At 43.6% G+C, this 25,469-nt stretch overlaps 1 protein-coding gene across 1 annotated transcript in view; it reads right to left on the bottom strand.

The window, feature by feature from the left end:
* LOC145399660 (paired box protein Pax-7-like) overlaps positions 1 to 25,469 on the bottom strand; it is a 129,240-nt gene that overhangs the window by 34,957 nt on the left and 68,814 nt on the right. The window contains exon 4 of the mRNA XM_080272201.1: positions 18,004 to 18,113. Coding sequence (XP_080128327.1) covers positions 18,004 to 18,113 — 110 coding nt within the window. The remainder of the gene's footprint in view (positions 1 to 18,003; positions 18,114 to 25,469) is intronic.

The following is a 25,469-nucleotide window of genomic DNA, read 5'->3' as shown; positions in this document are numbered from 1 at the left end:
ATTACTGCCCCATGCTCAAGAGAAACATATCAGACAGTGTTTATTTCCTTTGCTGAATATCCTCTGAACCAACCGACTAACCAATTAAGCAGCCTATCAATCAACCAACCAACCATTCAAGGAAGCAATCAACCACTCCTCAATCAACCAGCCAAGCAATCAACCAATCGACCAAGAAATCAACCACACTTCCAACCAACCAACCTACAAACTTACAAACCAAAATGTCATGTAGCCTACCAATCAACCATCCATCCATCTATGCAGCAACCAACAAACCAATCAACCAACCAAGACAACAAAGCATTTATCCATCCAACTATCCATCCAACCATCTAATCAGCAATCCAACAACCACCCACCCATCCATCCATCCTTCCAATCAACCACCCACCCGTCCATCCAGCCATCTTTCCATTCAATCAACCAACCAACCACCCAACTATCCATCCTTCAGTCCAACCAATCAACCATCCACCCATCCATCCATCTTTCAGTCCAACCAACCAATCACCCACACCATCCATCCGCCCTTCCATCCAACCATCCATCTTGAAACTGTTATGGCATTTCCCCCTTCCCCATTCCCTGTCTTCTCCCCATCCCCGGGTCTGACCAAGCACTGCACATAACAGCCTAAGTTGAGTAACAGAATAGCAAGCCACCCGACGCTATACGTGTTGGGGGCTGAGATGGATGTGGCAGTTGGGTTCAGACGGACGGACGGACAGAGATGCACACACACACACACACACACACACACACACACACACACACACACACACACACACACACGCCACATGACCACTGCCATAAAAACTCCAACTCTTTCGATCCCATACCGATTTTTTGAAGTCCGGAAACAGAATGTCAATGTAATGACTGTGATGGCGGCCGCACCAGCACCTCCTGTCTCTCTCTCTCTCTCACACACAGACCCTTGATCCGTAAAATTAACAATATTGGTGGCCGGATTTTTCAAAACAACATAACTAAAGAGTGTAGTACTGGCCAATAAAATATACAGGGACAGACAGATAGACAGACAGACAGACAGACAGATAGACAGATAGATATACTTATACTCTAAACAGTAACAAACAGTGAGTCCTGTACACATCTGGGGTTTCAAACTATCGATGCAATATACCAACCCATCTGATCATTGCTGAAAAGAGGGATATCTCACAAGGCTCGGACATGGTTTCGACACATCACAGAGGATTCAATTAAAAAAAATATATATATGATAACTGGTGATTAATTAACAAGATCTCATTAGATTCTGACACGGATTCGAGACAGTGTAAAGGAACCAATGAAACAAAATTCCAACGCCTTTAATTACTGCCAACGAGTTTAGGAAGCTCTCATTAGTGTCTGACGCGGTTTCGAAAATATGTATAGACTCCGAAGTATGAAGTGAGATTATTACCCATTAGCTTATTAATGAATAGTACACCAAGAGGCCAGTAGGATGTGACACGGTTTTGAGGACCGAACATGGCAGCTGTATGTCTGAGGGGTTGAGGCTGGTAGGGAGTTAGGTTTACCTCTTCAGAACAATACAGTTCCTCTAGGTTAAGCAAAATTATGGCGATTTAGCAGGGATGAGAATGAGTTAGTGATGGTTATTTCTGACATCTTTAAACGAGACACCCCTCCCCTTGCTCAACTAAATTTTCTCGTGCCAACACCCGTCCAACCACTCAACTATCTAATTACCATCACACAACCATTTAGCCACCCAACCTTTCGACCGTCCAGCCACACAACCACGCAACCACACAACAGTCCAATCATCCAACCACACAACCACTCAACCGCACAGTCATTCCTTTTATCTTCCCAGCTAGTCAACCATCACCTATTATAATTCCTCTCCATCTACCCGCTTACCTGTCCAGTCAACCATCCACCTATTCAGTCTAAACCATCCAAAACAGTTTATATAAATTAGAAATGACTCATATATTCTCTCTCTCTCTCTCTACCTACCTACCTATATATCTAACACCATTTGTCTGCCCGTCTGTCTGTTTTCATTATTTCATATCTATCTACCTACCTATCTGTCTATCTATCCATTTATCATCTATCTATCTACCCGTCTCTGTCTACTCACTGATCTCTCCATCCTCCAATACATACATCCACCTCTACCCCTGTCTCTCTCACCTCTAATGGTAGGGAGAGAAAATATTGCTAGCTGGCAACTGCAGACCTAGGATATACGCCTTGAGGAGGAAGAACCCGGGGATGGTGGTAGTTGTGGTAGTGGTGGTTGTAGTAGTAGTGGCAGTCGTGGTTGTGGTTGTGGTGGTAGTAGTGGCAGTGGAGGTAGCTGTGGTAGTGGTAGTTGTGATGGTAATTTGGTGGTGGTGATGGTAGCTGTAGTGATTGTGGTTGCTGTGGTAATGGTGCTGGTGAAGGTAGTTGTGGAAATTGTGGTAGTTGTGATACTGGTGACGGTGAAGGTAGCTGTGGTGATTGTGGTAGCTGTGGTGATTGTGGTAGCTGTGGTGGAGGCTGTGGTGGTAGCAGTGATGGCTGTGATAGTTTTCATAGAGGTAGTGGTTGTGGCAGTGTGGTGGTGGCGGTGGTGGTGGTGGGGAATGTGGTATGAGTGGTAGCGGTTGATTCAGATAGTGGTGGTGGACGCTTGTTGTGGTGGTGATGTTAGATGGGTGGTGGTAGATGTGGTGGTGGTTGTGGTGGTGGTGGTGATGGGCTTGTCTCTGTGACTGTTGTGGTATATGTGGGAGAGGAAGCGGTAGTAGTAGTGATGGAGTTGTGGTGGTGGTTATGGTAGCTATAGTCCTGGAGGGTTGTGGTAGTATAGCAGTAGTGGTGATGGTGGTAGCTATGGGTAACGCCAGACGATTCCACATAGCTAAGAGTAAGTAATACGAGTGAGAGTGAAGAAAGACACAATTAACCCTTTCTTGGTCGGGGCAACTCTAGTGTTTTACCCAGCTCAGAAGCGGTCACGAGAGAGAGAGAGAGAGAGAGAGAGAGAGAGAGAGAGAGAGAGAGAGAGAGAGAGAGCATGAATTACACCATCCATCTCCATTTACCTTACAACCCATAAGCTTCTCTTTCTGTCCATTCATATACATTTCTATTAATCTATTTGGCTATCTGTATGTCTTCGTGTCTATCCCTCAGTCTGTATATCTGTCTATCCATCTATCAGTCTTCTAACACATCTATCCATCCATCCAGTAAATCATTCACGTGTTTCCCCATGTGTCTAATCGCCTATCCATCCATCCATCTACTGTATGATCATGCCCAACCACTCATCCATCAATCAGTTCATCTATCCATCCATTCATCCATCCATCCATATTTTCCTAACTCCCCATTTTACAATAAATCAACTGCCAATCTATTCCTAAATTTTGTCCACCTTTCCATCCCTTCCGTCAATCAACCAACCATCCATCCATCCGTCTGTCCATCCATTCACTTATTCTTCGTTCGGTTCACCTACTTATCCATCTCTCTCTCTCTCTCTCTCTCTCTCTCTCTCTCTCTCTCTCTCTCTCTCTCATTTCTCTGTTCCTTTCATTCTGCTCAACCTAACCTCTTAATTTATCTTTGTTCAACGTCTCTCTCTCTCTCTCTCTCTCTCTCTCTCTCTCTCTCTCTCTCTCCCTCTCTCTCTCACGCCTGCCCCCCTATTAGCCCTGAGTGATCGGCCCCCAAGTGATGTACTACCACGAGGGCATCAAATAATTACCCTTAACCTACACCCTCTTGGTCAGGATGGATGGATGGATGGATGGAGGAAGGGATGGATGGATGAAGGGAGGGAGGGAGAAAGAGTGAGAGAAGATGGATGGATAGATAGAGGGGTGGATGGATGGTGTGAGGGAGAAAGAGTGAGAGAAGGGTTTGATGGATGGTTTGAGGGAGAAAGAGTGAGAGATGGGATGGATAGATTGATGGAGGGGTGGATGGATGAATGGTTTGAGGAAGAAAGAGTGAGAGAAAGGATGGACAGATAGATGTAGGGGTGGATTGATGTTTCAAGGGAGAAAGAGTGAAAGAAGGGATGGATGGATAGATGAGGTGGATGGATGGATGGAGGGAAGGAGAGATGATTGGAGGGAGGGTGGATGGATGAGAGAGGGAGGATGACTGTAAGGATTGGATGGATAGATGATTACAAGGGTAGATGGATGGATGGATTTCGTTGGGATGAATGGAGGAAGGATGAATGGATGGTTGGATGAATGGATGGATGGGGAAAGATTGGATTTTAAAAAGGTGGATTATGGATGGATGGATGGCTATAGAGGACGATGACTGGAGGGAGGATAGATGAGTGGATGGATGGATAGATGGTGAGAGGAAGGGTGGATGAACGGATGGATCGCTGGAGTGAGGGTGGGAGAATAAATGGATGTATGGATGGCTGCAGGGAAGGTGAGGAAGTGGATGGATGGATGCATGCATTTATGGTGGGACGCATGTATGGATGAGTGGTTGATTGAAAGGGGCGTGGGAGAATGGATGGAAGGAGAGATGGTTGGAGGGAGGATGAGAAAATGGCTGGATGGCTGGGTGAATGGATGAATGAAAGGATGGATGGATGGATAGATGGATGGATTGTTAGAGGGAGGAGGGAGAGGGAGAGAGAATGGGTGGGTGGATGAACTGAAGGATAGTTGGAGGTAAAATAGTGGATGGATGAATGGAGGGAGAGGTGGATTTATGGATGGATGGATTGATGGAATGTGGAAGCAGAAATGGATGAATGAATGTAGAATGTAAAATCGTGTGGGTTACGAGAATTATCTTTAAAAAAAACTTCATCGCATAAAAACGGTAAAGAGAGAGAGAGAGAGAGAGAGCGTTTAATGTTTGTTATGGTCGTGTGTGCGAATAAGTGTGTGTGTGTGTGTGTGTGTGTGTGTGTGTGTGTGTGTGTGTGTGTGTGTGTGTGTGTGTGTGTGTGTGTGTGTGTGTGTGTGTGTGTGTGTGTGTGTGTGTGTGTGTGTGTGTACGTACCTAACCCTCCTAGCACAACCCTGTCTGTTCCACATAAGAATAGAGATGTTAAAGGAACCCATCCACCCACTTCCATGCACCTATTCGTCTATCCTCCCCGCTCCACCCGTCCTTCAACCACATCCAACCTTCCCTTCTTCAATTCTCTTTTTCCACTCTCAACTCAGTCCACTCTATCTTCACTCCATTCTCTTTCCACCCTCACACTCTAATTCCACCCCTCATCACCTTCCCTGCCACTTCTTCCACCTCTTATCTAGTCTCTCTCTCCACCCTAAACCAAATCCACCCCATCCTCACTCCTCTCTCTCTCTCCACCCGTCTCCACCACCCCATCCCCAGCGATCCACCCTCTGTCCTCAGTCCACCATATTCTTTGACGAGATACTGTTTGGTCAAGAAGTTTAGATGGTACAGGAGAGGAAAGTTCACATCCTATTTCGCTGCTTCTGCCTCTCACGTCCCTCTGCTGGCTATTATTCCTGAACTTACAGAGGCGTGGTGTGTCTGCCAATACTGATACGTCAAGGAAGAAAGAGACGGACATGCTCTAAGTGTTTGGTAGATAGTAGAATATGAGACGAATTTTTTTCCTTGCGTGTACAGTGGGTGAATCAGGAAATCATGATAAAGTTGTATGGAGCAGATTTGTTCCGTCTTACCTCCCCTCTCCTCCTCCTCTTCATACTCTTCCCCTCCCCTCCTCCCCCTCTCTATCATATATCTACCGTACTCTTCTCTCTCTCCTCTCCTCCCCCTCCCTCCATCTTTTCTCCACCTTCTCCCCCTCCCCTTCTCACCTTTCCATCTTGCCTCCCCCATCAACCCCTCCCTCTTCTACCGCTTCTCTCCACCCTACCCCCTCCTCCCTTTCTTCCTCCCACTCTCCCCCACCCCTCCCCCTCCTCCCAGTATCAGATAATTCACACTGTCTCACCTAAAGGAATTATTATCTACATTTATTGATCTAATTATTACACCAGCATATCAGAGTGAGTAAGTGAGTGAGTGAGTGAGTGAGTGAGTGAGTGAGTGAGTGCGTGAGTGAGTGAGTGAGTAAGAATATGAATATGTGGAGGAATAAAAATATGAGATGAAAATGAGAGAGAGAGAGAGAGAGAGAGAGAGAGAGAGAGAGAGAGAGAGAGAGAGAGAGAGAGAGAGAGAGAGAGTATAAGAACATTATGCAAGCTCAGACAAGGGGATGGGAGGTAGTTGGGGGTAGGGATAGGAGGGGGTGGGGGTTGAAGGCTGGGGGTTTGGGAAAGAGGGGGTGGGGGAGTGGGGGAGTTGTGAGTAGAGGTGGGAGGGGGTGGGGAGTAAATGGGAGTAGGGAATACTGAGAGGTAAGCGTTAGTGTTTATTTTAACAGGTGTCTCTCTAACTCTGTACCTACCATTTCTGTTTCTCTGTCATTCTGTCTTTATACCTGTCTATATATTTATTTATTTAATAATTTTTTATCTATTTATCTGTCTAGCAAACGATCTATCTAGACAGGTACCAACGTAGTCAACTTTCAGTCTCTTCTATAATACAAATTACCCATCTACTACTACCGTACTTACTTATCTACCTATGTATCAATCTATCTATCTATCTACCTGTCTATGTATCTATCTCTATCAATCAATCAATCTATCTATCCCACGGTTGAGCTGCAGTGATGAAAGGTGAGGAGTGATGGATGTCTGTGCTATGGTCTGATGGATGACAAATGTACCCTTGTGTGATGGATCATTTCTATTTACTTAGCAATTTTTACACACACACACACTCTCTCTCTCTCTCTCTCTCTTTATCTATCAGTTTAAATGTCTACCTGTTTGTCTATCGAATACCTATCTATCTACCTATTTGTCTGTCTGTTTATCCATCTTTCTATCTGTCTGTCTGTCTGTCAGTCTCCTTCGATCTGTCTGTCTATTTATCCATCCATCCATTCATTTATCTATTTATCTATCTGTCTACCTATCCATCTGTCCCTCACACCTCACCTGCCTAAGATAATGTTACACTTTCACATCCATCCGAAATCAAGATATAGAAGAAACTTAACAAGAGATATTACAACACATTTACGGATAAGACAAGGCTAGCACAAAGCTCCACAAGAATAATAAGAAATACCAGCAGAGGCGTTATTCAAGGAGATATATTTCGTCAAAGTTATTCATGTCTGCCTAGAGGACTTTATTCAGAAATTTTGATAGGAAGGACATAAAAATCTAACATAAACAGGAAACAGGTTACACAGAATTTTAGATTTGCTGATGGTATTGCACTGGACGTGGAATCTGTGGAGGATATGCAAGAAATAATGGTTGAGTGAGACAGAGAAAGAGAGAGAGAGAGAGAGAGAGAGAGAGAGAGAGAGAGAGAGAGAGCGCAAGTAGGTTTGAAGACGAATATGGTCTTATACAAATATATAAAAAAGAAGAGACAGAGAATTAATTCGCATGTTCAGTTCTTTCCAACAATAACATGTCAATAATAAGCATTGCAGGCGTATTAATAAACATAGGTGAAGAACTAGAACATGTTGAAGAATATGTATATTTAAGACAGACAGATCAAATTGTAGCCTACCAGTTCACGGTAACGAAGCGAAAAATAGGAATAGGATGGAGGAGTTTTGACATCATATATGAAATTTCAACTAATAGCAAAACCCTATGTGTAAATGAAAAATACTACTACTACTACTAAGAAGAAGAAGAAGCCACACAGTGTCATTCTTGTAACTTGTGGATCGGACATTCTATCTACATAATGATTAGAATGTAAACTTAGGAATGTCTGGATAGGAATGAGGGGATTATGATATGTAGTACATGAAAGAATGGAGGCATAAGAAGTGAGATTTTGGATAAGGAAACAGATGAAAGTAGATAAAGTGTCCACCACAAAAACAGAGATAATAGATAGACAATTACTGTATTACAGTGACAGCCCAAAGATGGAGTAAGAGAAAGATGAAGACAGAGAACATGATGGAGAGATGAAATACAGATGTACTGGAATTGCACGGAACATGTCTGAATGGCGAAAGTGGTGTGAAGCCATCGTCTTCCACCTCATTTTTAGCCCCATCCTTCCTCTTACCCCTCCCCCACACTACTTCTTATCTGTCTGTCTTCATCATTCTCTTAGCACCTTTTCATATGACCACACCACTTTAACACACCCTAATACCCCCTCCATCATACGTGTCTTCTTTACCCCAGCACAGCTATTGACTCTATACAGAGGTTTTATTCGCCCCTGTGTACAATACAACTCTCATGTATGAGGGGCTCCCAAAATACAGCTCTACTCAACAGAGTGAAGTCAAAGGCTTGTCGTCTCATCAGCTCTCCTCTTACTGACTCCAACCTCTGTCTTCTCGCCGCATTACCGCTGCTTCAATGATAACTACTCTTCTGAACCGTCTGCTTGCGTTCTTCCTTCATTACAGAAGGCGTGTAGCACCTATCTGGCAGCAGACTCTCACCCCTTTTCTGTTCAACTCCCTAATGAGAGTTAACCGATACTCCCAGTTTTTCATGTATGCAACAGATCAGATCTGGAAATGTCTTCCTCTGTTTGTGTTCCTTTCTTTGAAACGCAGTGATTCCAGGCATCTTGAAATGAGCGAATCTTGACTTTTGCTCGCTCTCTCTCTCTCTCTCTCTCTCTCTCTCTCTCTCTCTCTCTCATCTTACAGAACAATCTTGCTGGCTTACAGTCTTTGGTTCCTACATTGAAAAAAAATAAATGTTTCCACTACCGCAACTCGTTCTTACCCTGACATTACTCTCCGTCAAACCACTATTATCCCTTTATTTTTCTTACGCATTTCATTTCCAACACTTGCCGCCTGCACCGTTCTCTTTCTTTAGGCGTTATAGCTCCATGCAACGACGATAAGGAATAACTGACTTTTTACTGAAGGCAGGCTTCTGAGACCTGGCTTTATATTGTTAAACTACAAGGTTCCTGCGAAACATATTCTAACGTGCAGGCGTCTGGTATCAAACACATTTTATGCACTACTGAACAGCTGAATACTGCGATGTTTACTTTGTAATATGCATTTATGACTCATATTTTCATTTAGCATGAATATGATTGGTACATTTTAAATGTCACTTGACAAATTTAATAACTGAAAATATACACAGCCTTTATGGGTAGTGCAATTACATAGTATCCACTAAGTTTACTTTTTGTTCGTGTTATCCAACTTGTTCCTGCATATAAACAATGAATGCCCACAACGTGTTGGTCTTGATAGTTTCCTCATAACATTTTTACCCTTCGGATGTCTATCTGTTTGATTATATATATATATACAACCATCCATCCATCAGCAGCTCACCCAGGCAGAGCGTCACTCCGTCACGGGAGCTAGTGCCTGAATCCTTCAATAGATGGCGTGGCGGCGTGACGGGCCCGCCTCACGCCACTCCAGCCACGCCTACACCCTCGTGAAATTGTAGATTACACTCCACGGGAGCAAAAAGAAGAGGGCGAGGACGGGTTTTTGATAGTCAATTGAAACTGGGGGGCGGAACCAGGCACGAAATGTATCATCGCCGACCTGCCAGATATGAGGACAGGTCGGACATTTTGGTGCTCCGTCGCCTTATTTAGCCAAGACCAACGAGATAACCTTCAACAGTTATGATATCTCCTTGTTACTATTGACAGGTTTAGCTCCCACATTTGTCTATTTACTTTCACAAACTCCCGGATATTCAGAATAAACTTCGACATATCACGAATAACTGGAATCAAAATGGCGGAATTGGCCTGTCTCCGCTGCTACCGTATCTCAGGCAGGAACCATCCCGGCCTCGCCACACCTCGTGACGACGACAACACTATTCGCTAGCCAGAGTCAGCCACTGGGAAACGAATCTACGAGGTATTCTGTTTCTCACTCTATATTTTTTGTCCTAGTTCTCTTTCACTTCTTTATTTCCCCTCACCTGTAGTCAATTTATCACTGAGTGGTTGTGAATTATGACTGTGCCGAATTCGCAAGCAGTCTGGATTTGCACGGTGAGTCGATTTGCAACGAGGTGGAGTTACATCTGGAGAGTTCGTCACGAGATGGTATTTGCGGTACGAATTCTGAGTGCCAGGCGACGAGTGGACCAATATTTATTCACTCCGTCACGCCGTGGGGTTGGGAAATTTACGGCAAACATCAGCGTGTCGAAAATACCGACAAAAGCTTTTCGAGAGGAGAGGAGGAGGAAGAGCGGGAGGTATAAATGTAAACAAACCGTCCATCTTGGCTGGCATGGGACCCAGGTGCATTACGGGAGGTTAGTAATACTGCATGTCGCAAATTGTCTTACTCTTTATTTTCACCCTTTATATCTATGGTGTATTCGTATCTTGTTTCGCAGGCCCGTGAGTATACGAGGGTGGATGAAGTATACCCATAAACTGAAACTGTTTTGATTGTGAGAATCGAAGTCGGACCGAAATTGTTGTAATACTCGTATAAACAGAATCTAATAATATGATGAACAGTTGTTTCATAATATTGGTCTATGCATGTAATGATACTATGTGTCGTCTTAGTATTACTTAAAACAGATCATTTTCGACTTCACATTTTGTGCCACTTTTCACATGTTTCTTTGACTCGTGTGAACTTGTATATCCCTGAGAGCATTTTAATTATCAAGATATTCGGCAACAAACATGGAAGAGGAAAAATTAACGAGACAAACGAAAATGACTTGCAACACAAACTTTAACCCCCTGATCCCGACGACGTCTTATCTCTTCTTTTCTGTTTAAAAGTCAGACGATTTAATTCAGTTCAGATAAGACCCCTCAGGGTAAAGGGATTAATACAGTGGGTTTTAATCTGGGACGTATGATATGGGGTGATAAAAATTATTAGTAGCAAAGTTACTAAAATTAGAGCTGCCTCTCACTTTGTGATACTTGCTGTATGCTTGTGTTGTATAAAGCTTTCTTACCGTCATGTTAACCCACTGTTGTCGCATTCTTGGTGTCACTAGATGATTGAATACTTTTTCCCACAGCATATCAGCAGATCACTTCCATTGTTAAGAAGGCGCTTCCCGTTCCCTCTAGTTTTAACTGCTACAGGTAAAACGGATTACAGCCCAAAAGATTTTGTGTGTGTGTGTGTGTGTGTGTGTGTGTGTGTGTGTTTTGGCGGCTCTCCGTAATTCGCTTGATGGGTTTTTACGAATGCCGTGTTTTTGTAGCTGCATTAAAGTTTTTTCCTCCCTGTCGTTATCCCTGTTATGAGCAGCCATTTTCTTAAACACACGCCATTTTCTCCTCCCCTCTCCCCGGTCCTTAATCCCTCTCTCCCCCTTACCCCTCTTCCTTCTCCATCTTACCCTTCTCCCTTCCACTCTCCCTGCTATCCCCTTGCTCTCTTCGCCAATACTTCTGTTTCCTCCCCTTCCCGTTCTCCTTCATATAATCCCTCTCTCCCCCTCTTGTCCGTCTCCCCTTCCTCATACCCCTAACTCCTCCCCTTGAATCCATGTCCTTTTCTACCCTCTCACTTACTCCCATCTCCTCCCTTCTTCCCTTTTCTCCTTTCTTCCATGACCCTCTCTCTTTCATTCTCTTCTCCCCTCCTCCTTACCTTTCTCTTCTCTCTTCACCCTGTGCTTTTCTCTTCCCTTTCCCTCCACAGCATTTTTTCTGATCTTTCCTCCCTCCACATCCCCACTCCTTCCTTCCTTCCTTCCTTAATCCCTGTCATCTTTTCTCTCCCTCCCCCTAACCCCTTCATTAATCTCCCTTTTCCCTCTTCTCTTTCAATTTCTTCTGTTTCCTTCCTTGACCCACTGTTTTTTTCCAACATCCCTCCTAACTTTTTTTTTTACTCTCCTTTATTTATCCAGTCGCATCCAAACTTTCCCTCCTCTTCCCTTCCACCTCCCCACACACACATCCACTCTTCCACTCAAAATCCTCATCCTCCCCTCCCTCAATACAAAGATTTCCCCATTTCCCCTTAAGCCCCCTATTTTCCCCCACCCTCACACTCACGCCTCCCTGTCTGTTCCCCTTTTCCCCCTCCTAATTCCTTCAATAAATAACCAACTCCCCTCGAAATCACCGCTTTTCCTTCCCGATCAACCTATAAATTCTCCTCTTTCTCCCCTTCACCTACGTTATTTCCTCCTCCACGCACATACTTCACCATCTGTTCCCTTTTCCCCTCGTAAAATCCCCTCAGAATCATCCTTTTTCACACTATACAGAACAATTATTTATTTTCTTTCCTTCCTCGACACTCCTTATATCCCCCTCACCGACATCCTCCCTTTTTGTTCCCCTTTTTCTCCACTTTCAAACCCCCTTAATATTCTTTATCCACAACCCTTAGAGTTACCCTTCTTTCCAAGCAACTCCTTCCTTTCCCTTTTCCCTCTCCCGCGCTCCCTATTTCTCCCTACTATGCCTCAGTATCATCATCTCTTTCTCCCTATGCACTACGAAATCCCTTAATATTTTCTTTTCTTTTCTTTTTTTTGTCTCTCATCAAAATCCTCTCAGTTTTCCCCAGTCCACAACACCAACTTATTTTCCCTATCTCCAATTTTTTTTTTCTCTCTCTCACACACACACACGCAAACCAAGTCCTTTGTTCCCTTCCGTCTCTCGTCTTCTACTTCCCTCATCCTCTCTATACCTTTCTCCAGCCCTCGTACACATTCCCTCCCCCCTCCACCCCCTCCCTTGCAATCGTCCCCCTCCTCTCCACCCCCTCCCTTGCAATCGTCCCCCTCCTCTCCACCCCCTCCCTTGCAATCGTCCCCCTCCCCTCCACCCCCTCCCTTGCAATCGTCCCCCTCCCCTCCACCCCCTCCCTTGCAATCGTCCCCCCTCCCCTCCATCCCCCAGTAATTGTCTCCTTTATGTCCCCTCCCTTTAATCAGTCCTTGGTGTGGGTTTCGGCGCCACTGTCCATCTCGGCGCCGCTTAACCCAAGTGCCACCTCGCTGACGGATTACGTGACACAAAACTCTCCTAAAAGCAACGCAAACATCGCTTAAAAACTGGACAAACTTCTCTTAAAAGCCACACTGTAAACAAAATTGCTTTAATTCTTAGTCATACACGGTTTCACTTCCTTTTTATCACCATCAGTACTTTTTTTTTTTTTTTCTTGCTACCGGTAGATGATTTTGTAGATGTGAGTTAAGTCTCTGGCTACAACGGGTTACAAGCAGTTAGGATTCACATTTTGCGGAGACAGGCTTCATTCGGAAATTGTTTTGGAAACCACGAAACAATCTACATAAAGTGAGGGAGACCCCAGTGCTGGAGGTGGATGTTTCACGCAGAGGCACAGATATAACCGATTATAAAACCACCCTTCCCTGTCCCCCGAAGGAAGAAGGGTAGACTGCAGGAAAGGGACAACTTCAGCCTGGAATCCATCGGGTTCACGTTATGATGATCCTGAGCACATACCACCACCACCACCACTACCACCACCAACTACAACACCAACAACAAGGAAAGTCCCAACCCAGCAATAAGTTAAATTTCCACCATCATTAACACCATCATTCTATCCTATATATTCTCATTATTATATATGAGGTAGAAAAACATCAACCACCGGGGAAAAGGACACCCACAAAAGTGCTTCAGTAGTTCTTCAGGCTTCTGTAATAAAACTATAAACGAGTACAGCAAAAATTTGATAATGTAGCCACTATATTCTCATTTCCGCAAACACACACACACACACACACACACACACACACAACACAACACAACACAACACAACACATCACAACACAACACTACTTTTTAAGCATCCGACTCTGGACTTAGGCTTTACTAGTAGTCCAGGTAGGCCAAGTCACCTGGCAGCTGGGCACTAACATCTATTCCTCTACAGTGATACAATAAGGATAGCACATTACCATCTGGTGCACGAGGGGTATTTATGACGTGCAGGTCGGACCCTCTGGTGAAGCAGTGAACGAGGTGATAATCAACTCCACAAATTATTCCCTGCAACAAGTCAGGATCGAACTCGTAACCACATACTCCCCAGCACACTAATCTACCCACTTCACCACTACCTCCATCTCTACCTGTCAAAAAAAAAAAAAAAAAAAAAAAAAAAAAAAAACATGAAATGTCCAAAGTATGAGTGAAGAGAGAGAGAGAGAGAGTGTGTGTGTGTGTGTGTGTGTGTGTGTGTGTGTGTGTGTGTGTGTGTGTGTGTGTGTGTGTGTGTGTGTGTGTGTGTGTGTGTGTGTGTGTGTGTGTTCAAATATGTATACAGTAGGGTGAACTGGAAGGGGAGAGGGGTATTACAATCAATTACTGTGTCTGCCTTGTTGTTAGGTGCTACTGCTCTCTCTCTCTCTCTCTCTCTCTTAATATTTTGCATGTATTCTTTCCTTAGGCTTTTAATTAAATGATTCTGACACCTTCTGGTCAACAAAAACATAACAAGAAAAAAAAAATCGCCCATAATGTCGACAGTATGTGTATGGATGAAATATTGGAAAGTTAAGTATTGTCTTTATATATTAATTCTTAACATTACAAGACTATTTTATTTCTATTTTTTCCGGATCTTATGGTGGGTAATAGGGTAACTGTGATGATGATGATGATGATGATGATGATGATGATGCATAATATACATGTTGCTCTTGTTGTTGTTGTTGATGATGATGATGATGATGATGATGATGATGATGACAGAGGAATAATTAACAGCACAACGGTCCGTAATGAGATGATGATGTGTTGGATGATGCACTTTCACTTGGCTCACCCCATTATGCTGATGGTGTTCCCTCAGCCACATCACCACAGCAAATACATCTCCACCATACTCCTTCACCATTACATTCCTCCTCCACACTAACATTGCTAACACCACCACACTCCACCAAAGTACTATAGTTAACATACCACCACGCTCCTCCACCACATCACCACACCTCCATAACTAACATATCTCCACCACCACACCTCAAATAACACATCACCGCACCACCATCACACCACTGCTACCACATCTTACTCCACCACACCACCTCCACACTCCTTCACCATCATACTTCGGAGCTCAATTGAGGTAAAAGCATATACAGATAGACAGACAGATAGACAGATAGATACCTCGGAGCTCAGTTGTGGTAAAGGCATATATATATATATATATATATATATATATATATATATATATATATATATATATATATATATATATATATATATATATATATATGTCGAATTCTGATGAAAGACGTTTCATTCACATGAAATATGTCCAACACAGACGAAGCGCTCAAAGAGCATAATACCTGCACAGCCCAATCGGCCTAAATACTTGTCCTCATGATGAGAGGGCATGAGAAAAAAAAATGTTGAAAGATAATCGTGTAAACGTGATGAACTGAAGCTTCTCCCCTTGTGATGTTTTGCTGATTGCATGATTGGTCATCATGCTTCGAAGTTGATAAGCAGCGTGCTCGGACATGACAGATGCCCACTGATCGTTGAGATGGGCCGTTAGGCTGAACCTTTGACCCTTCCTTGCGCCACTGGCCTTTGACTGATTGTTCTCCATATCGAATTGCTTCATCCTTACCCGACTCTTAACCCATCCATCAAGTTTGCTTCAAATCAATTCAGAAGTTGTTTAAGCTGATCCCTCCTTATGACCTTGACCTTTGACGCATTTTTCTGAAAACAGAATGGTTTCATCCTAGGCCACTCTTCCATCCTTCCACCGAATCTGACCCAAGTCGACACAAAACTATTTGAGCTACGGAGTCAAACCTTTGACCTTTCCCTGTGACTTTTACCTCTGATTGTTCTCAAAACTGACTCATTGCACCCGTTCTTGTCTTTTACGCCTTCCACCAAGTTTGGTAAAAACTGGATCAAAGTTTTTTTTTAGCTGATTTTGCCGTTGACCTATGACCTATACGAGCTTTTTCGCCTGAAAATTAATCACCTCTTCCTCTGGGGGTCCTCAGTCTCTGTGCCATATTTGGTGCAATCCCATCCAGAGGTTTCCGTTACCTCGCTAACAGACAGACGGTGAGTCAAACTGGACTAAACACATAACCCCCTCACGTTATCGCCCGCGGATGTAACAATGTTGATATTTCGTTCTGAAAAATGTTACATTACTTAGGTCATTTCGATTAAAGGTCAGGCCACAATACTCAAAATTCACCGACTAAACATCTGACATACCTGTAAAGGTTAATGTCAAGTGAGGTATCAGAGAGCACCGTTGTGGAGTCAAAGGAAGAGGCAGACAATACTAAAGTTACATTCAGTTCCTGAGGTCCTATTCAAAGACTTTCTAAGACTTAAATTGTGCAAGATAATCTTATTTATACCTTTATGCTCATTTATGTAGCTACCAAAAAATTCATAGCAAAAACAGTGAATATTAAGCTCATAAATACGATAAAAGTAAATTATTCGTGATAATCAACAGCTACAAAGTTTTATTAAACAACTGGCTACGATCCTATATGAATACATACCCTGAGTTACAGATCTCTACTCAATAGCACTGGTGACTTGCCTGGCATTTGAGAATGGAAAATGGAAGCAAAGGCGAGCAGAAGCGAGCAATCTATTGACCCCAGAGAAAAAAACATCGTTCTGAGCGTTCGAAAGGCAGGCTTATTTCCTGTCTTTACACTTTTTCTCTATTTTTCCCCTTTGTTTTTTCGTTCCTTCTTCATTCGCGTCATCTCCTTCACTCCTGCGGCCCCCCTGGTGGTTAGCACCTATTGTTAATCCAGACAGTAATGACGGAGGCGGAATCTCTTTTGTTACCCCTCCCGGACGGGCATTTTCTAAGCTTTGTTCACATCGCCCCACCAATCGGCATCCGGCACCGCGTTCGAGTTTCCATGGACTTTAACTCTTCACTACTAATTATGTTTTTGTATTTATTCTTATCACTATTTTCTTTTTATTCAGGGAGGAATTCTAGTACTAAGGAGGTTAATGGGTCTTCCAGGTTCTAAAACAAAAAATAAATCGGATGCATCTAACAATAATACAAGTCATCGAACTGGAGGAATTATGAACGTTATGCAACTATTTTCTGTATTTGGTTACATATTCTGTCTCATTAACTTCAGCTTCAACACCTTAACTTGTACCTTTTCACTATTATCTATGTAATTTCCATCCTCTTCCATCGCCCTCAATCGTTTTCTCCTCCCTCCATTCCTTTTACGTCTTCTTCTTTCCTTCTCATCCTTATCCCCTTCCTGTTTCCTCCTTTCCGTCCTCTTTCCTTCCCCTCCTTATCATCCTTTCCTCTTCCCCTCTTCTTTCCTTCCTTCCCTCCATCTTCTACTTCCTTTGTCTCTTCCCTCATTCCTTCCTCTCCTTATCATTCTTCCCTCCTTTCTTCTTCCTTCTCCAGTGTATACCTCTCCCCCTCCTTTCTTCTCTCCTTCTCCAGTGCCAACCCCCCCCCCTCCTTCCTGTTTCCTTTTTTAGCATTCTCTCACCTTTCCTACCTTCCTCCAACCCTCCTCTTCCTTTCCTTCAGTATTCATCGTCCTTTGCCTTCATAACGTCTTCCTCCTCTTCCCTCCTTCTCTCCCGCACTCCTTCCCTCTTCTCTCACTCTTTTTCTCTTTCTCTCCTTCTTTCTCTCCTCCGGTTTTCCCTCTCCCCACCTTCATTACCCATCGTCCTTGGCCTTCTTCGCGTCCTCTTCCTCGTCCTTCCTTCACTCCTGATCTCCTTCCCTCCCACCCGATTATTTTCTCTGATTTCCAAAGTTTTTCCCCCTCTTCCCCACCATCCCTCCTTCAATTTTTTCCTCCAGTACTCAGATTCCTTAGGATCATATATTTTCTCTCCATCTTTACCCCCCTCCATTCCTCCTTCCCTCCTTTCTTCCCTCTATCAGTATTCCCCATTCCCTCCTTCTTTCCCTTCCTCCTTCCCTCCTTCAGTACTCACCGTCCTTGGCCTTCTTCGCGTCCTCTTCCTCGTCCTTGCCCCTCAGCAGTCTGGATATGGCCGACACTGAGGGCGCCGTGTTTCTGTCGCAGAGCCCGTCCTTGATCAGTCTGTGAGCCAAAATACTGTACGTTAGTGTGTGTGGAGGGGAAATACGTTGGTGTGTGTGTGTGTGTGTGTGTGTGTGTGTGTGTGTGTGTGTGTGTGTGTGTGTGTGTGTGTGTGTGTGTGTGTGTGTGTGTGTGTGTGTGTTGGGGAAATACGCTACGTGTGTGTCGAGGGGAAATACGTCAGTCACTCTTCAAAGAAAACATCGACTGCAAAGAAAATGGGTTTCAGGGTTGAATGGCGTATATATCCATTTTTTCTTTTTTTTTCTTTTCTTAAACAACACAAGACACTTCATTCAACCTGAGATAAAACTCCTTGTCTAAACCCCTTCTCTACGAATGGCTGTCCCAAAATTAAATTAAATCGTCTCTGAATGTCAAAAAGAAAATAAGATCTCGAGGAAACTTTCTAGTCTGAAGAGATGTGGTCCCTATATCTCTTCACCCCTTCACTTAGACGACGCCTTTTTTTCCCCAATTTCTTGTTATCTCCAGACGATTTTATTTAGCGTATTGGGGTGCCTTTCTAAATGGAGGATTTGATATAACACCCTAACCCCTTCGCTGGTAGAGGTCCTTGTTAACCTGTATAAAATCGTCTGATGCATGCATTTCTTAGGTGAAAGATACATAAGCGTTGTGCAGTGTTTAACCTCTTCACTACGAGACCTACCCTGAGCTGAGTAAAATCGTCTTGCGGCATCAAAAAGCATAAGAAAAAAGGCTAAAATATTTCCATCCATCCAGCTCTATTATTGTCAATATCACTGCAACATCAACACAGACTACAGCAGCTTTATCATTGGACTGGAGTGCAAATATGGTACTCACGTAGGGAAACCTCTAATACACACACACACACACACACACACACACACACACACACACGGCTCTGTATGTACACAACGAGCAGCGTCCATAAACTCAAATGTATGTAAACACAGACACGCGCACACATGACTTTATATGTACACAAGAAGCGTACATAGAATTAAATGTATATGCATAGGAACAGGGCACCATTGCTTTTATGTACTGTACAGTCGGTGTCAGTAGTTCCTTTACAGTCTCGAAACTCCGTCAAATTCCAAAGAGGTCTTGCTAAACTGCTTAATCCATTTAACGCAATTACCTGTCTCATTGGCATACACTTCCTGCCACCAGACGATTTGATCCAGCATAAGGGACGGTTTTCGAGGTGGGTTCAGGTACAGCCTTAAGCAACTCCTTCACCACCAAAGCTGAATGAAATCTTTGAAGAAAATCGTCCATTGGGAGAGTTAATAAAGTAAATAAAACCATCAGAGTATCGAAGGAATTAACAAGCAAGTGGACTGACGTATCGCTTTATTAGTTACGTAGCTCATTTGTTCCGGCGACTCATATAAAGTTTCTTCTGGCTACTTTCAGACGATTTTATTCAGCTTGAGGGTAACGTTTCTAGCTGGAGAGATCAGGTATTGATTTAATTAACCTCCTATACAATTACAGGCTCTTCCTAACTAGTATAAACTTTGCTGGTAGCCTGAGTAACATAAACAAAAAAATGCGCCGCGGGGTTGATGGGGTTGTCTCAAAAAGGAGTCAAAATCCACTCAACATTATATCCATTCAGCTTGGAGACTTTATTTTGTCTTGCTATCTCCAAACACTATTTATAGCCCAGAAGTGTGTGTGTGTGTGTGTGTGTGTGTGTGTGTGTGTGTGTGTGTGTGTGTGTGTGTGTGTGTGTGTAAGAAGTAGCCTCTGTAAGCCTCTTCAGTACAAATGGCCTTTCCTAACTTCAGCATAATCGTCTGATGGTGGCAAGCATAAACAAAAATGGACATCACCAGAATTGCAGGCGGTAGGTGAGTTGCAATACAGTATCATTATAATTATTTTTTATTAGTTTTCATCTGATGGAACGGGGTCACTCACAACTTGAACACTAAGTCGTGGTTCTGTGAAATGTGATGAGCCTTAGTTATGAGGTTGGTATGCGTCTCCTTGGTTACTAGTCATATCTATCCTCAAGTCTGACTACACCTTGCCATAATCTGAGCTGAAAGGGGGTAGGGATATTGCTAGACGAAAATAAACCGACTGGATTTCCTTTACACTGTGTACAAACTGTGTCATGAGAGAAGGAGAACGCACAGATAAAAAGGATGCGACCTGCAGTACGATGATATTTCTCTCTCTCTCTCTCTCTCTCTCTCTCTCTCTCTCTCTCACACACACACACACACACACACACACACACACACATTCAGCAGGCTCATTGATTTCCGGTATTTGAGCACTGAGACATGTATACTCAACAAACAGGAAGAGTGATATACATTGGACAGAGGCGGCCAAGGTATACACAAGATCTACACAAAACCTTGGGCATACAACACAGACAGACCGCTCTAGTATTACCCTTGTATTCCCTCTTATGGTTAAAGGACAGTGAAGAAGGAAGCTAAATACTGTAAGGCAGAGCGTTACATCGTGCTGCTTAACCGATTTCCAGGCTTGCTTTCCGACCTGCTCACCTATTTCCAGACCTACTTCCCACCAACTAACCAGTTTCCAAATTTACCTGTTCCTAAGCTTACTGCTCACCTACTAACCTATTTAACAACATCCAAATCTACCTCCTACCAATTAACCTATATCCATTCTTAACCTATTCCCAAGTCTACTTCCCATCCAATAACCTGCTTCTAAACGTACCTACTTCCCGACCTACTTCCCACCTACTAGCCTATTTACAGAACTAGTACTCACCCATTTTTATACTCATTTCCCATCTACTCACTTTTCTGTCGTTGTAGTGATAATTTATAGCATGCGACATACATACCTAAACGAAAATTCTTTAAGATCATCACACCGAATGACACGCAGCTTAGAGTACTTTCTGCCTCCTGTGAAGAACACTCGCTCCTCCATCCCTACCGCTCCCATCATTGTTTATAAAGAAGATTGCGAGTTAAACAGGGATCTTTTGAAACATATTAGAAATGATAAAAGCATCTGTTTTCCACGACTGTCCATTTACCTGTTGTCACATAACTACCAGCGAAAATACTGAACAGATTGGCACACTCCTTCTGTTATGATTCTTGAGGCCACATCTCGAATTTTCTTCCAGCTAGCACCATTATAGCATGCAGCTGAGACTGAGCCATAGAAGCCGGAACATACTAATTTAGGAAAGCAAGCCGTCCACTCCACAGCAGCACAGGCGCACCACTCCTCCACTTGTATGGATTAATCTTCCTACACTCTTTGGTACAACTGCTCTCTCTCACCTTATTCCAAAGGCCCTTCTCTTCCTTCCCTCAGTTCCTTTCACCGTTCCTACACCTGCTGTACTGTGGTGGCATCGTTGCAACCACCGCTCCAAGCCCCATACTTCCTATCCCCACGTCCTCGTCTCTGTCATCCTTAAGTCACACGTATAATTCACACCTCTGGCACAACTATACTCTGTTCACTGTAACTAGGAGGAAATCTGCCATCTTTCCATCTTGATTTCCAAACTGTGAGAAGAGATTAACACTTGAATTCGATGATAGTCACGAAGAAGTCCCATGGAAAGGATGCAGAGTCGTAGCATTGTCTCATTCTGCTATTAAGGTAAGGAAATAAGGTACCCTAAGTCGTAAATCTCCACTCAGTGTGAATGAATAATACTTTACCTGTATAATCTGGACACATGGCAATAATCCTCCTGTTATTTGTATTTCCTATGTACTAGTTTTTTTCCCTTCTTCATTTCCCTCTATCCAGTGCTCTTCCTACACCCTCCCCCTCCACTCGTTTACTTGTCCTTCCCCCTGCCTCTCTCTCTCTCTCTCTCTCTCTCTCTCTCCTATATTTACCTCCCTCCCTTCCTTCTCTGTTTCCTACTCCCCTTCCGTCACCCCGACGTCTCTCTCCCTTCCTCTCACTTTCACCCTTGTATTCCCCCTCCCCCTCCTCCCTCATGCCCTCTCCATCGTCTCACATCCCCCTTCTGCCTGTCTTCCCTCCCTTCTTATTTTCCCCCTTCCCCTACCCCCATCCCTTCTTTCCTCTCCTATCCATCTTTCTTTCCCAGCTCTTGCTCTCTATTTTCTCAACGGTCTTCCATTTCCCCTCTTTTCCTACCTTATCTCCTCTTTCATACCCCCTCCCCTGCCCACCCTCCCTCCCTCCCTCTTTGCACACTCTCTCTCCATCAGTCATTCTCCATTCTTCCCTCCACCCCTCTTCCTTACCCTCCATAAACCCTCTCCTCTCCATTACCTTCTTCTCTCCCCTTCCCTTTTCCGATGCCCCTTCCTGCTTTTCTGTTGTTGTCTTATGCTGATAGGATAGTTTTGTTAGTTATAACCTTCCCTGTACCAAACAGCCACGAAAAGACCAAAAGGTCTGTTGCTATTTGCTTTCCTTTGTACCCCCTCCCTTTCCCCCTTCCTCTGCCAATCCCTTGGTCCATCCATCCTTCCCTTCCCTTCCCCTTCCCCCCATGGTTCATATCCCCTTCCCTCTTCGTTCACTCCCCCTACCCATATTTTCCCTTACCCTTATTTTCCCTCTGCCTCTTCCTTCTTTCCTCTTCCTCCTCTCTCCCTAGCCAATAAATCGATTGGATTCATGGGCAGACTACTTGAATACAAATCCGATAACATCGTCCTCACTTTGTGTAATTCCTTAGTACGTCCGCACTTGGAGCACTGCCTTCAAGTCTTGTCACCGTCTTATAAAAAGGATATGGAGAAACTTGAAAGAGTACAGCGAAGCGTGACAAAGACGATACCTAGACTGAGAAATAAACCATACGAGGAACGTTTAGAAGCTCTGAATCTCTTAACCCTAAATAATTGCGGATTGAGAGGAGATTTAATACAAGTATTCAAAACATTCAAAGTACACGATACTGTAGACATTGATAAACATCCCACAGCTGATCACTCAAACTATATTAGAGGTAATGGGCATAAAATTACTGGCAAATTATTTCAGTCACATGAAGCTACGCATTATTTCTTTAATAGAGTTGTAAATATATGGAACAAACTGCCCTAAAATGTGGAAAATTATGATACAGTACCAACCTATATCAATCACTTGAAGTATCTGTCATCTAACCCCCAGGCAAAGTATGTTCACTCCTGAATAACATATTTCCGCTTTTTTTTTTTTTCAAAACCTAAACGATACAACCGTTGAACAACATCGATAAATACTGCTGACTTAATGTTACTCTCCCTTTCAGGTAGATAATGCAGTATATAATTTCCTTTCCCTCTTTCCTATGAAATATCCATGACAGATTTTCTATGCTGCATGGTGGCCCTTCTCAGTATTTCCTGCTGGCTTCGGCTGGAGGGTTTGGTGGGTGGGGGGGCAGCCTTCCTGTTTTTCTATCCTTGTCTTAAGCTGATAAATTAGTTTTGCTAGTAATGACCTTCCCTATACCAAACAGCCACGGAAGGACCAACAGGTCTGTTTCTGTTTGCTTTCCTTTGTACTCCTTTGAACTCCTTATTTCCCCTCTACCCTTATTCTCCCATACCTCTTCCCCCTACCCTCTTCCCGTATTCCCCCTCCCTTATTTCCCCCTACCCTTTATTCCCTCCCCCCTTCCGTGTGCGTGCCGGTGCGTCAGGTAGGGCTGCTCTAATTAATGAGTCCCGACAACGATTTTCAGATTAACAGAAAACGAGCACCCATCGACCCCAGACTAAATTAAACAGCCAGACGTGTATTTATTCCCCTGCACCCCTTGATTCCTCCCCTTACCTCCACTCCGGCACTCTTCCACACCACTTGGGACTCATTTCTAGCACTTGGCACTTTTTCCGACGCTCTGGCACTCATCCGACACTCCTGACACACTATTTTCTATCCCCAGACGATTCTATTCAACTTGAGGAAGATCATTTGTAGGTAAGATATTGTAGACAGTCCCCGGTAACCCCGTCAGTTTAATTACAGCTACTGGCAGACTATTTTATTCAGTTTATGACACTTAGACACGTTTCCCCTGTACTTGGCACTCTCTCCTGGCACTCTGACATTACTGACTGGCACTCTAGCATAATCTCGATAATATTAACACCGTTTCTGGTACCTTCAGACGGTACTATTTAGTGCTGAACAATAACACTTTGAGACTATTCCGACACATTTCACACTTTTCCCTTGCATTCTGGCACTCTTTGACCTACTTGACTCCTCTGAGACACTCTGATACACTTCTGACAAAGTTGACACCCTTCCCTGGCACTCTAATACTCTTCTGACACACTCGACACTCTTGATACACTTGGCACGATTCTGACACTAGACACTTCTGAGACACAGTGACACTCTTCCGACACAACACTCCGTCCTGGTACTTTGGCACTCCTTCACTCTCGTGGACGTTTTTCTTCTTCCTATTTCCAGATTATTTTATTCACCTTAAAGGAAACGTTTCGAACTGGAGGAGTTTGATATACCCCACAGTAAATTCTTCACTATCAGACGTCATTTGTAACTTGAATAAAAATTGACTGATGGTAGCATGAGAAGAAAAAAAAAAAAATTGTCATCGGAGCGAAATGGCTAACAATGCACAGTTAAATATATCTTTCCAAGGCTGTCATTTATATTTTATTCTTGACATTACCAGACGACTGACAGCAGCTTAAGAGATAGCCCTGGCAGCGAAGGGGGTTAATGGAGGCTGTATCTACTCCCTCCAGTTCGAAAAATCTCTCTTCAGCAAAATAAAAGCGTCTGGTATTAGTAAGTATTTTATATGTAAACAAAGACACCGTAATGAAAGAGTTGTCCATTCCTTTCATATTGTGCTTTTGCGTCATAAAGTATGCTGTTCAACTTTGGGGGCATTTATCGAACTGGAGAGGAAAGATGTAGCCTTCACTAGTCCTTCCCTACAAGAGTATTTCCCAAACCACAAAGAAATAATTCACTTACGGCAAAAATAAGATGCAGAAATTCGTGCTGAAGTCGTCAACAAATCACAGTGAAAAAGGTGAAAACTTCAATAAACACTCCGTCAAACTCAACGATGCAAAGACGAATGGCCAGCTGATACGGTAAATAACGAGAGGGCGGTGTGGCTGAACCATGATGAATAGCCACTGAAGTATGCATAAGAGATGAATGAGTGAATGAATAGATGGGTGGGTGGTGGCGTGGAGGTGTGTGTGTGTGTGTGTGTGTGTGTGTGTGTGTGTGTGTGTGTGTGTGTGTGTGTGTGTGTGTGTGCGCGCGAATGGAGATAGGTGCATGATGTGTTTTGTTCAGTTGTGGCCAGGGAATGATTTGAGACTAAGAGTTATGGGTAATTGTGTGAGGTGACTGGGGTGCTTGAGTGTGTGTCTG

The sequence above is a fragment of the Coenobita brevimanus genome, chromosome 50, assembly GCF_032717465.1.
Source record: "Coenobita brevimanus isolate Jiangsu-jjx chromosome 50, ASM3271746v2, whole genome shotgun sequence".
Taxonomy (NCBI): domain Eukaryota; kingdom Metazoa; phylum Arthropoda; class Malacostraca; order Decapoda; family Coenobitidae; genus Coenobita; species Coenobita brevimanus.
This window is presented reverse-complemented; position numbering and strand designations above follow the sequence as displayed.